Source organism: Mastigoproctus giganteus, chromosome 4 (assembly GCF_048544385.1).
Source record: "Mastigoproctus giganteus isolate SK-2022 chromosome 4, ASM4854438v1, whole genome shotgun sequence".
In the NCBI taxonomy this organism is placed as follows: domain Eukaryota; kingdom Metazoa; phylum Arthropoda; class Arachnida; order Uropygi; family Thelyphonidae; genus Mastigoproctus; species Mastigoproctus giganteus.
In genome coordinates this window covers 188,936,736-188,951,501 of record NC_143578.1, presented here as the reverse complement: position 1 = coordinate 188,951,501, position 14,766 = coordinate 188,936,736, and the positions used below count along the sequence as shown (strand labels likewise).

The 14,766-nt window shown below is 37.2% G+C and overlaps 1 protein-coding gene across 2 annotated transcripts in view; it reads right to left on the bottom strand.

Moving 5' to 3' along the window:
* LOC150087272 (F-box/WD repeat-containing protein 4) overlaps window positions 1-14,766 on the bottom strand; it is a 113,488-nt gene that overhangs the window by 85,031 nt on the left and 13,691 nt on the right. For both annotated transcript variants that reach the window (XM_090371930.1, XM_090371931.1), the window contains exon 2: window positions 8,008-8,106. In XM_090371930.1, coding sequence (XP_090228056.1) covers window positions 8,008-8,106 — 99 coding nt within the window. The remainder of the gene's footprint in view (window positions 1-8,007; window positions 8,107-14,766) is intronic.

Here is a 14,766-nt window from a genome sequence, read left to right as displayed (position 1 = left end):
AAATTATCTGCAGGTCCAGAGAGAGAACTCCTGCCAAGACTTGGAGCATTGGGTTGCTTACTGTGCAGCAGGCACGGGTAGTAGTAGTAGTGGCATGTGATGCAAGAAAGCAAGTGTATGAGCTTATGCAGCATCAGCAAAAAAAAAAAAAAAAAAAAAAAACACACCATTCCCTCCAAATGCCTGTCCAGTTCCTCTTTAAATTTATTTAACCTATCAACTTCCACAACAACAGATGGAAGTTTGTTCCAGCAATTAACCACCCGCTGGCTAAAGGCAAATTTCCGCACATCTATTCTACATCTATCTTTTCTTAATTTGAATTTATGGCCCCTTAGGTTCGTAATCTGAACAAGTGGAAGGATCCCATCAGAATTCAGCGTGCTAAATCCATTCAAGGCCTTATACACCTCAATCAAATCACCGTGCAGGTGCCTAGTCTCCAGCCACTGAAATTTGCAGAACTTAAGCCTCTCTTGGTAAGAGGATCCCTTCATTCCCCTCACCAATCTTTTTGCCCTTCTCTGTACACACTCAAGCAAATCTACATCCTTCCTAAAATGAGGCCTCCAGACCTGTACGCAGTGCTCAAGGCGTGGCCTGGCCATTGCCTTATACAGAGGGACAGTCACCTCCTTTTCCCTGCTAGCGAAATTTCTATATATCACTGACAAAACCCCATGACCTGGCAGGAAGCCTGTCTGCATTGCTCAGAAAACTTTGTATCTGACTGCACAATTACTCCCAGGTCTTTTTCATTTTCTACCACCTTAACTGCAGTACCACACAGTTGGTACGTTTCTCTGGGGTTACTTCTACCCATATGCAGTACTTTGCATTTGTCAAGGTTAAACTTCAGTTGCCACTTCTTGGCCCATCTGCCCAAATTATCTAGATCCTGTTGCAGTAGCACACTGCCATTACTGTCATTGCCAACCTTGGTATCATCTACAAACTTCGACACTACTGATATACCTTCATCGATATCATTGATAAATATACAAACTAACAGAGGACCCAACACCGAACCCACCCTGTGGGACTCCACTAACAACATTAGTCCACGAAGAGCAGCACCCATTAATTACCACCCTCTGTCTTCTCCTACTCAACCATCCTTTTATCCATTGTAGTAACTTACCCTTAATACCATTCTGCTCCAGAATGGTATTAAGGGTGATAGTGAGAAGGATAAACTGACAATGGTAGAGAATGAAAAGGACCTGGGGGAAATTGTGCAGGCAGATATGAAGTTTTCTGAGCAGTGCAGACAATCTGCAAAAGTAGCTAGTGTCTTGTCAGTGATATACAGGAATTTTTCTAGTAGGGATAAGGAGGTGATTATCCCCTTGTATAAGGCAATGGTCAGGCCACACCTTGAGTACTGTACAGGTCTGGAGGCCTCATTTTAAGAAGGATGTAGAGCTGCTGGAACGAGTACAGAGAAGGGCAACAAGATTAGTGAAAGGAACAAAGGGTTGCTCTTACAAAGAAAGGCTTAAGTATTGCAAATTATAGTGTCTGGAGATAAGGCACCTGCAAGTTGATCTGATTGAGGTGTATAAAGCCTTGAATGGTTTGAGCACGCTCAATGCTGATGGGTTCGTCCTCTTGCTCAGAATAATCGCCTGAGAGGACATAAATTCAAATTGAGGAAAGACAGTTGTAGAATATATGTGTGGAAGTTTGCCTTTAATCAGTGGGTGGTTGATTGCTGGAACAAACTTCCATCTGTAGTTGTAGAAGTTGATAGCTTAAATTCAAGACAGAACTTCACAAACATTTGGAGCGAGTGGATGGGTGAAATGAGAAAGGTATTTTTTTTTTTTTGGATGATGCTGTAGAAGCTTGCTTTCTTGCATCATGTGCCTTTACTAATGCTAATGTAAAGATTGGCAGAGTAGTTAATAATCACCGCCAAGCAGAACTTCTTCGGAGTGACCTAGATAGACTTCAGAGATGGTCAGAAAAATGGCAGTTATGCTTTAATCCAGGAAAGTGTAAGGTATTGCACCTGGGAAACGGTAACTCCATTATAACTTATAAACTTGGTTGAGTTGAACTAAAGCTGGTAGTGGAAGAAAGGGACTTTTGTGTCATGATACGGTCAGACATGAAGTTCTCCGAGCATTGTAGACTGGTTGCAAGGAAGGCTCATGGTATCCTATCAATGATTTATCGAACAATTGCTAGTAGAGAAAAGGACATCATAATCCCATTATGTAAGGCTATTGTTAGACCAAACTTGCAATACTGTGTTCAAATATGGAGGCCGCATGTAAAGAAAGACATTGTGTTTTTGAAAGGGTCCATAGACGGATAACTCATCTGGTGAGATCTGCAAAAGGGCATCTATATGAGGAAAGACTTTGAATATGTGGATTGCAGAGCTTGGAAACTAGGCACCTTAGAGGAGACTTGATTGAGGTGTTTAAGGCTCTGAGAGGCATAAGTAAAATGAATGAGGATGAAATTTTCAGTTATAAATGATTCTACAACTAGGGGCCATAATTTCAAGTTACGGAGGTGGGGAAGTTGTTTAGATTAGACTACAGGAAGTTTTATTTTAGCCAGCGAGTTAAAAATTACTGGAATAAGTTACCTATATCTGTGGTAGAGGCTGATAGTTTGGGGAAATTCAAAGGTCAGCTGGATGATTACCTAAGGGAGGAGGAAACGTTTAGGTTGTCTATTTCCTTTTCTCTTATTAATTATTTTTTTTTTTTTATTTTCTTCTTATTATTATTTTATTTTTAATTTAATTTAATTTTTATTTATTTATCTATTTATTTTTTTTTTTTGACTGGTGCAACATAAGCCATAAGGATTCCTTGTACCATGTGGCCATTACTAATACTAATAATACCAGTAATTGTTCTTACATAACTGTATTTCTTTGATATTTCACTATTGGAAAACTTATTTCTGAGCAATGCCCCCACATGATCAGTACAAACTGATCATGCAAGCATGTTATAGAAGAGCATGTTTTATGACAAATGATACAAACAAACATGTGGCACATATGAAATCCTCATCACTATGAAATGCCATATCAATTTTTGTATTTCTTTCTGTGCACTGTGTGTTGTCTATGCTTATTTGTTAACACATGTCCGATTACATCACATTTCCTACTACTTGAAACTGAAAAATTACATCTGCATATAGTACAAAAGGCAGATGTGTTACCTTTTTCAGATTTTACAATACGTGGAAAATCTTGTATATGCCTTCTGAAATTTGATGTCATATTTCTTTGCCAACTTACCAAAAGACACTGTTAATTAATTTTGCACCATAAAAGTACAATGAAAATCATTGTACATTACATAGAACAATACAATTATATGTCATTTCTGTTTTGCAGGTCACACTAGCAATGCTAAATAGAAAAGACAACCCATTTGTTAAGAAAAATAAGTAAAAACTAGCAGACTTTTTTAAATTTCAACATAGTTTTTTTTTTTTTTTTTCAAAAAGAAAAATACTGAAAAAAAACTTAGTTTTGGCAAAAAGACAGAGGAAGCCCTTTGTCATCAACTATATTATGATGTTGAGAGGAAGAAGGGCCAAAATAAAGTAAAAAAAATAAAAAAATCATAAATCCAAAGAGTTAGCAATTATGCACTCATAGTTTGTTCCCATTTTTTTATTCTTTATTCTTTTATCTAATTAAATTCATGAAATGATTTTCTCACATCACTACTTGTGGTAACAAAAATGTGAATGATTATTAAGCATTCTATTAAATTTCATAGTTTTTCTTTTACTTTCACATTGACATACTATAGTTTCATATAGCAGAATTTGTTTAGCCCACTCCAGGAATAGTAAATAAACTACATAAGGAAGAATTATGTAGTTCATTTATTTATATATATACTATATAAATTATGTTTTTTGCATAATGACCAACAGTGGGAATTCACAAAGAAGAATGGAAATGTTGAAAAATTACATCCAACATAATAGCAGGGTTCCCCCACACACAAAAGCTCAAAAATATCATATTATGTGATGTTTGCCACAATTCTCTAACCGTATTAGAGCGAAACAGTGTTATATTAGTACTGTGTTGCAAGGAGTGCCGCAATTTATTAATTGTGTCAGAGCGAAACCATGTTGTAGAAGCACCGCATTATACAGGGATTGCCTGTACTCTGTCACAAGTTTCACAAGTACCTACAAGTTTCCCTTTGAAAACAAAATCCAAACTAAATTAGGCTACAGAGAAAAGAGGCCAATGGTGCATGTTGTGCCAATTCACAGAATAAAATCATGTGACCTTCTTATTGTTCAAGCAGAATTACTGCAGCTCTAAGTATATTCAGTGCCAGACTGATTTTTCTATATCAAACATGTTATAACACATTACAGATTTATGCAGAGTGGTGGTGGTGGTAAACATACAAGTGAATAAACTGCATTCTAATTTGCTCGATAAATCGAGAGAATATTAGGGGGAATTCCAAATTCGGCAGCAATCAGACTTCTTGCCACTGATCATGAGATTTCGTCAAAATGTTACGCCAAAGCGATTTGTCAGAGAGAGAGCATGTGTATATGTGTGAATGTCTCAGGAATGGATGTAATGAACATGCCAGTGAAACGTTCCCTGCACACTTCTGCTTTGATTAAGGATGCACAGAAACATTTTGTACTGATCTAGTTTTATGGGACAGAATCACAAAAATGCTAAGTTACTAAGAAGTACTAAATTCAGTTGGAATTAACAAGGTTTTTAAAGAATTAATCCTATAGAGGTTCTGCCAGGAGACTGTCAGAGTTTGAGATAGAAGAATTCAACTTACTGACATTCATGTTATCCAGAGTCTACTGTATTAATAACCATTACTACCAAGGAAGTATTAGCATAGACTAGAAGATGCAAGGATACTAGGTTTTTGCTATATCAACTAAAAATGACATGTCCAAACCCAATAACATTTTATTTATAATTTGATTTATTGCTATGGACTGTTACTCATAAAATTTCTGCAACATGGCATGAAGGAACAACAATATATGGCAGAAATTTTATGAGTAATAGACCTCAGTGATCAGAAAAAGCTATGAATATGATTTTATTGGTCCTGAGCATGCTGCAAGCTTTCCATAAAAGATGATTACTAATGAATCTACAGCAAGTGTATCTTTTTTTTTTTTGGTTTTCAGCTCATGATGAAATTCTATTTTCAGATAAATCATGATAATTGCATGATTCATCTTTAACTACAATCTGCTGATGATAGTTATTAATGCAAAAAGTGCCAAAGTTAGTGCATGGATTTTGTAGTTCTTTATTTAATAATGAAAATAATAATGGAAAACAGTTTATTTTTATTTGTAAGCATCTTAAATTTATAAATCTTAGATATAAAAAAAATAATTCCTGGAAATGAACATCTTTGGATGCTGTACATTGGTGTTCAATTAAAATAAGAAACAGACTATCACACTATTCTGATTTGTATGAATATTATAAGAAAATATATAACAAAGTCACTGATGGGATAAGACAGGTGACTATCCCTAAGAAAGGGATTAGGAAGTTCTTCTCATATGTGAATACAAAAGAGAAGAGAGTACATTAAATAGCTCCCTTAATTGGTTCCAGTGGAAAATCCATGGAAAGCCCAGCAGAAAGGGCAGATGATCTGAACAGATACTTCTCAACAATATTTACGTTTGAAAGCAAGGTCCATTCTCTGTGGATTGTAGATGTCTGTGAAATAAGTGATACAATAATCTCAAAGAAGTGTTTGTTATAAAAGCTACTCGAGTGAAGGGAGGTCAAATTCCAGGGGAGGGGGGAGTTGTTAATTTATTCAGCTATAATTAAAAATGCTCAATGCGAATGTATCAAACTGACAGGAATGTTAATGAGAGTGCCATTTCACTCTGAGAAAATTTCCTTGGAATGGAAAAGTGCAAATGTTTCTCCAAACCACAAATGTGATATTAAAGAGAAGTATGGTAACTATAGGCCAATGAGTTTGACTTCTGTGATAGGGAAGTTCATTAAGTCTGAATTTAAGGATTAATTCAAAACAATTTCAACAAGAATGATATCTTGAACAGATCCCACATTGGATTCATTAATGAGAGGTTATGCATGACCAACCTGGCTAATTACTAGCCATCGAACTGTAGCATGCATGTAACAATTTTGATTTTATATATCTAAATTTTAGTAAGTAAAACTTATGATACTGTCCCTCATGGAAAGCTGATATACAAATTGGAAGTCAGAGTTACAGGTAAGATCCCATGCTGGATCACAAGTTGACTAAAAGATAGGGGAGACGGCTTGTCATAAATGATCAGGTTTCAGCTGAAACACATTTTCCCCACCTATTTCTAATTTTCATAAATGATGATGAGGGTATCCAAGGAAACCTGGGAAAGTTTGCTGATGATTTGAAAGTGGGAAGGGTTGTTGATTTGGACAAAACAATGATGCTTTGAAAAGATTTGGATTGGTTGTATACATGCACCAAAAAATAGCAACAAAAGTTTACTGTCTCTAAATGTAAGGTTATGCACTTGGGAGGGAAATTATCCTAACCTATATATACAGTACATATAAGCTAAAGGGAGAGGAGCTAAAAGTGGTTCAAGATGAAAGACTGATGGTATTAAATCATCCATTAAATGTAAGAAGCCAGCTAGGAAGGCTATTTTTTTTTTGGTTATTTGGTTTTTAGGAGCATTAGCAACTAAGGCCATATTGCTTCGGGAATATGCAGTGGTCATTCCCTGACCTTTTCGCATCCTCAGTATTTGGTGGTGACGGGCTCGAATCCCAGTCTAATCAAGAAGCGTGTGCTACGCACTGCTGCTCCTTCCCACCTGGCTATGGAGGCATGGAATCCTAACCATGATTTATAGGATTTTTGCTAGTAGGGAGAGGACAAGATAATGGTTAACTACATCTGAAATATTGTATTCAGGTGTGGAGATCACACCAACAATAAAAAAAAAAAAACACACTCAAAGAAGGATAACCAGATTAGTGATAAGTGCAAATTGATGAAAACATGAAAAATGGTTTAGAAGAGGTGGACTGCAAAGTACAAAAGAATTAAAGACAGATCTGATTGAGGTGTATACAAGCACTGAAAGGGCTGAGTGAGGAAGGTCTATTCTTCCCAATAAGTGAGACAAGAAACAGAGCCACAAATATAAAATCTCAGAGAATAACAGAAGGTTGGATCTCACAAAGTTCACCTATTGGCAGGGACTGTAAAACAATAGAATAAGTTGCTTCCAATGTGGCAGAGGTAGTGAGTCTCACTTAACAAAAACTGGAATTGTACGATTACTTCTTGGGAATGTGGGAGTAACATGAATATTCTTTTTTATTTTATTATTATTGTAATAATAAAATAAAAAAGAATGACATTATTATTATTTATTTTTTTTGCAAATGCAGAAAGAAGTCCATTTCCTTACATCATTTAGTCTTACTAATACTAATTAGCTTTCATAACATTTTAATTAATATTTTGTGTTTTATGGCATTGATTTCAGCCATTATGTTATTTTTAAGTTCATCATGGTTTTGAATGGCAATGTCTTCTTCTTTAGATATTAAAGCAAGAAAAAAATAAGTACTGCCAAATCAGGAGATTGAGCAGACCAATTATTATGGCAAGAGACTTAATAAAATTTATTTTTACTCACCATTCCCTGAATGTTTCCTTTCTCTTGAATAAAAGGCTCAACCTGTACAGTACTATGTTCATAAATTACAGTATAGAAATACAATATTTTACATGACTGTTTTTATTACTACCATTATGGCGACCAAAATATCAAGGTCTGACAAAGATCAGAATTCAAAGGTTGCCAATTTTCAGAGGTTTATAATTTATGAATAAGGTATATAATTTTGCAGAATGAAGAACCCTTAAGGCTAATACTACAAATTTTTCTTTACTGCATTCATTTTTCTGATACTAAAGCACATTTCTAAATAATACATAGAAAATTCACACTTACGGTGTGCGCTGTACCAAGAGAGCATTTGTTTCACACCTTCCTTTTTTCCAGTTTTCTGAAATCCGACATTTTTCTCTTGCTGACAGTAAACGGCATGATCTAGAAATAAAAAAATAATTTAAATATTATGTATACTTGAAAAATGAAACAAACAAAGTATACTAAAGTGACTTTCTTAATATTACAAAAAATGACAAACATGTTACAACCTCTTTCTGCAGTAAAAAAAAGTTCTATTTATTATTAATGAGTTATCAAATTAGTATTAATAGTGTTAAATAAAGTAAGAAAACAACTTATACAGCATCACCCCTAAAAAAAAAAAAAAAAAAAAAAAAAAAACACTTCCAGCGTCACCTGCTTTTACTTACCAATCCCCTACAACATGTAGTTGTTCCTTAAATTTATTCAAACTACCCACTTCCAATGTCAGAAGTTCCAACAATCACTACTGGCTGAAAGCATATTTCTACACAACTATCTTACAACAATCCTTCCTCAATTTAAATTATGACCCTTCCCTTATGTATGATATTTCAGAGACTGCTGGGAGCCATTGCGGTACAAGTAAACACATGGGCTGTGCTACGGTAGCTAAGAATAGAAACAGGTGCGGTATACTTGCGTGTACACCAGTGCTAGGAGTTTATTTAGTAAATAAATTTGATGAATTTGAGGTACTGCTCAAAACATCAAAGGCAGATATTGTTGGTATATCAGAGACGTGGTGTCACACAGATATAAGGGATGCAGAACTGCAATTTGGGGAGTACAACGTCTACAGAAAGGACAGACAGGATAGGAAGGGGGGAGGGGTTATGCTATTAGTTAAGAAACACATAAAAACCAAGGAAGTGAAGCCAGTCAATATCGCTGGACAGTGCAGTGTTGAGTCAGTTTGGTGTGACATAAGCATTGGGAGACCAAAATTGAGAGTAGGAGTGTGCTATAGGCCTAATGACTCTGATGAGTATAATAAGAAACTGTACAGGGAAATAGAGTGGGCCAGTAAATCAGAGAGTCTTATAATGGGAGATTTTAATTTCCCAGATATTGAATGGAATTTGGGGACTGGTCACTCACACACTAGCAGGGCTTTTGTGGATTTATTGGATGATTGTTTTCTACATCAGTATGTTCGGAAGGCAACTAGAGGAAGTAATACTCTTGATTTGATTATCAGCAGTGATTCTTCATGCATTAAGAATCTGCAGATAAATGAACCACTAGGTGGCAGTGATCACAGTGTCCTGAAGTGGGATTTACTCAAAGAGGTAACTACCATTAGGGGTAAAGGGAAGGGTTATTGCTTCCGTAAAGGCGACTACAATGGACTGAGACAGTATTTAAATTCTATACAGTGGGACCAACTGATGATGTTACCAACAGCAAATTCAAAATGGGAAGCATTCAAAGAACTTATCTTGGAAGCTACTAGGCTTTACATACCAACTAAGAAATATTGTTCAAGGTTTAGGCCAAAATGGATGTCAGATGAACTAATGAGGCATATGGCAGAGAAGAAAAATGCATGGGATACTTACAAATTAACACATGACACAGAAGCCTATGATAGATACAAGTTGATATGCAACCAAGTTACAAAGGAGGTTAGGCAGGCGAAGGCAGATTACGAGAAATCCTTGGCAAAGGATGCAAAGAAAAACAGCAAAGAGTTCTTTACTTATGTAAACTCTAGAAGGAAGGGGATGAATCAGATTGGTCCACTTGATATTGATGGGTCAACTGTTGATGATCCTGCTCAGGTAGCTAACAAACTAAATGAATATTTTGCATCGACATTCACACATGAGGAGTTATTCAGCGAGGGGAATGCCAGAGGTGTATTCAACTCTAGCAGTAAGCTACAGAATCTTGAAATAACTGGGAGTAAAGTGGAGGAGAAACTGTTGAAGATAAACACAAGAAAGGCACAAGGGGTGGATGGGATCTATCCAGTTATATTAAAGGAGGCAGCAAAGGAAGTAAGCAAACCCTTAACCATAATTATGAGAGCTTCCTTGGACTCAGGGGAGGTACCCATAGACTGGAAATGTGCAAATGTGACCCCAATTCACAAAGGAGGAGCAAAGGCTGACACAAGTAATTATAGACCTGTGAGCTTAACTTCTGTTCCAGGAAAATTAATGGAGGCACTGGTTAAAGAAGCACTGCAGGATCATTTAGACAAGACTTCAGTTATAGCTCGGACACAGCATGGTTTTGTTAAGGGGAAGTCTTGCGTGACCAATTTGATTGGATACTATGATGCAGTCACAAAAGAACTGGATGCAGGGAATAGCTTTGATATTATATACTTGGATCTTAGAAAGGCTTTTGATACTGTTGCACATGGAAGACTGCTACACAAATTGGAGTACAGTCTGTCCTCGTATAGCACGATAGTTGCGTTTCTAGTAAACCTCGTGTAATAACTGAGAGGAAAGTGGAGGAGAGATTGTTGAGGATAAACATAAAAAAGGCACCTGGGGTGGATGGGATCTATCCAGTTATATTAAAGGAGGCAGCAAAGGAAGTAAGCAAACCCTTAGCCATAATTATGAGAGCTTCCTTGGACTCAGGGGAGGTACCTATGGACTGGAGATGTGCAAATGTGACCCCAATTCACAAAGGAGGTTCAAAGGCTGACACAAGTAATTATAGACCTGTTAGTTTAACTTCTGTTCCAGGTAAATTAATGGAGGCACTGGTTAAAGAAGCACTGCAGGATCATCTAGACAAGAATTCAGTTATAGCTCAGACGCAGCATGGTTTTGTTAAGGGCAGGTCTTGCCTGACCAATTTGATTGGATACTATGATGTAGTCACAAAAGAACTGGATGCAGGGAATAACTTTGATATTATATATTTGGATCTTAGAAAGGCTTTTGATACTGTTGCACATGGAAGACTGCTGCACAAATTGGAGCAGTGTGGCATTGGAGGCAAATTGCTGCTATGGATAAGGGGATGGTTGAGTGGCAGAAGACAGAGAGTGGTAATCAATGGACACTGCTCAACGTGGACTAATGTTATTAGTGGAGTTCCTCAAGGTTCAGTGTTGGGTCCGTTGTTGTTTTCGGTGTTTATGAATGATATTGATGATGGGATATCAAGTTTAATGTCCAAGTTTGCAGATGATACAAAGGTTGGCAGGGTCGTTAAGGACAATACTGACGCTATGCTGCTGCAACAGGATCTGGACAGGTTGAACAGATGGGCTGAGAGGTGGCAAATGAGGTTTAACATCGACAAATGTAAAGTGCTGCATATGGGAAACAGTAACCCCAGATCAACGTATCAACTCTGCGGTACTACACTGACAGTGGTGGAGAATGAAAAGGACCTGGGGGTAATTGTGCAGGCAGATATGAAGTTCTCTGAGCAGTGCAGACGAGCTGCAAGAGTAGCTCATGGTGTCTTGTCAATGATAAAGAGGAATTTTTCTAGCAGGGATAAGGAGGTGATTATTCCCTTGTATAAGGCAATGGTAAGGCCACATCTTGAGTACTGTATACAGGTCTGGAGGCCTCATTTCAAGAAGGATGTAGAGCTGCTGGAACGGGTACAGAGAAGGGCAACAAGATTAGTAAATGGAACAAAGGGTTGCTCTTACGAAGAAAGGCTTAAGTTTTGCAAATTACAGAGTCTGGAGACTAGGCACCGGCGAGGTGATCTGATAGAGGTGTATAAGGCTTTGAATGGTTTGAGCATGCTCAATGCCAATGGGATTCTTCATCTTTCTCAGAATAATCACCTCAGAGGGCATAAATTCAAATTGAGGAAGGACGGATGTCGGATAGATGTGCGGAAATTTGCCTTTGGCCAGCGGGTGGTTGGTTGGTGGAACCGACTTCCATCACTGGTTGTTGAAGTTGATAGCCTAAACAAATTTAAAGCTCAACTGGACAGGTATTTCGAACGAACGGAGGGGTGAAATGGGAGTGGGTTTTTTTTTTTTTTTTGTTTTTTTTTTGGCTGATGCTGAATAAGCTTGCTTTCTTGCATCATATGCCTCTGCTAATGCTAATGCTAATGCAAAATCGTGCAATATAAACAACAGGCCCTATGGGAAAAGTAGGGTTAGGTGCCGACCACCCAAGATTGAACACACATTTGGAACCAAAACATTACCTAACAATAAATAATCGGGTAATTTTAATCGTTATAAAATACTTACGTATTTTATAACGATTAAAATACGTAATAAAAATAATATTATATTATAATCAAGTATTTTTAATACTAAAAAAAGTATTTTTTACGGATAAAATACGTATTTTATTCGTAAAAAAATTATTATATTAAATAAAATAGTCGTAATAAAATATTGCTAATACTTTTGCTTCTATCGTAAGCAAACTTGTTTTTTGTTTGATTTTCTATCCAAACAGATGACAGCCGTTCCATCTCTTCCAATTCTTGTGTCTTAATCTAATGGATTTTAATTACACTTTGAGTTGTTCCCGCTATGAAAGTTGTTTTTATTTTCTCTGCATTCTTTGTAATTCTCCGCGTTGCCTCATTTAGGTCTGTAGCACGTGCAATATCACATGGTCTTTCATTTCGCTCAAAGCGTTTCACAATTTCATATTTTTTCTCTATCGACAGAAGCGGACTGGCCATAAGCCTTACGGGGGAAACCGCGGTGGGCCAGAGGCCGGTGTGATTTTGGCCATAAACCGTAGTATGAGGCCACTATAAATTTTCCCGGGTAAGAATTTTTGACCAAGTCCGCCTCTGTTTATCGATATTGCTTCTTTTTTTTTTTTTTTTTCTCTCTGAATCGGCAGTGTCTTAGCCATTAATAAAATACTAAAAATTAGTATTTTACTAATTTTTAGGGAATAAAGCGAAATTACAAACGAGGTGGCACGCTTGATACACATAAACAAAGCTGCGCGCGTGTAGCAACTGAATAAACAACACCGTAAATGCCGAGATACACTATTAACACCTCACATTTTACTAAAGCACATTTCTGGGGGTTACTACCATAAAACAATAAAAACAATTTCCAGTTGCGTTTCTGCTAGTGCAATCTGTTATAAACTGGTAGTAAACTCCATCTAATTGCATTTGCGATTATAACGATAGCTGGAATTGTGTTGGTTTTTACGTTATTATGGTGAAATGTGTTTCCCCTTCACTGATATAAAAGACAAATACATTTTCAGAATCTTCTCTTCATTCCTATCGTGTTGCGTTCAGTTGGGGTGATTCCGCATTCGACTGCCATTTCTTGTAAACACAAAGGCGAATCGTGTATAAGCGAATTCGGTTCGTGTTATATAAGATAACGTTCCCCTATTTATAAATCGTGTATGATCCAATTCGTGTAATGCAAACACGTGTTATACGAGGACTGACTGTAGTGTGACATTGGAGGCAAATTGCTGCTATGGATAAAGGGGTGGTTGAGGGGGAGAAGACAGAGAGTGGTAATCAATGGACACTGCTCATCGTGGACTAATGTTATTAGTGGAGTCCCTCAGGGCTCAGTGTTGGGTCCATTATTTTTGTTTTCTGTATTTATAAATGATATTGATGATGGTATATCAAGCTTAATGTCCAAGTTTGCAGATGATACAAAGGTTGGCAGGGTTGTCAAGGACACTACTGACACTATGCTGCTGCAACAGGATCTGGAAAGGTTGAGCAGATGGGCTGAGAGGTGGCAAATGAAGTTTAACATTGACAAATGTAAAGTACTACACATGGGAAACAGCAACCCCAGAGCAACGTATCAACTCTGTGGTACTACACTGACAGTGGTAGAGAATGAAAGGGACTTGGGGGTGGTTGTGCAGGCAGATATGAAGTTCTCTGAGCAGTGCAGATGGGCTGCAAGAGTAGCTCATGGAGTATTGTCAATGATATACAGGAATTTTTCCAGCAGGGATAAGGAGGTGATTATTCCCTTGTATAAGGCAATGGTCAGGCCACACCTAGAGTACTGTATATAGGTCTGGAGGCCTCATTTCAAGAAGGATGTAGAGCTACTGGAACGAGTACAGAGAAGGGCAACAAGATTAGTGAATGGAACAAAGGGGTGCTCTTACGAAGAAAGGCTTAAGTTTTGCAAATTACAGTGTCTGGAGACTAGGCACCAGCGAGGTGATCTGATAGAGGTGTATAAAGCTTTGAATGGTTTGAGCATGCTCAATGCTGATGGGATTCTTCCTCTAGCTCAGAAAAATCACCTGAGAGGGCATAAATTCATATTGAGGAAAGACAGATGTAGGATAGACGTGCGGAAATTTGCCTTTAGCCAGCGGGTGGTTGGTTGGTGGAACAGACTTCCATCCCTTGTAGTGGAGGTTGATAGCCTAAATAAGTTTAAGGCTCAGCTGGACAGGTATTTTGAACGAACAGAGGGGTGAAGTGGAAGTGGGTTTTTTTTTTTTTTTTTTTTTTTGGCTGATGCTGCATAAGCTTGCTTTCTTGCATCAAATGCCTCTACTAATGCTAATGCTAAAAATGGCATCAAGTGATAGAGGAGTTAAAAGAAAGCGCGTGAACTTAAATGTTGCACAGAAATTAGAGCTAATTATTGAGATATTAGAACAAGGCGTCCCAGTAGCAAGTGTTTGTGAAATTTATGGCATAAAAAAACAAACTGTTTCTGATATCCATAAATCGAAGGCCAAATTGCAACATAATTTTATATTGTACAGTACTGTAGATTGTATTAAAGCTATTTTTTTAATTAAGAACAATAAAAATTGCCACCCCCCCCCAGGTTACATTCGATTTAAT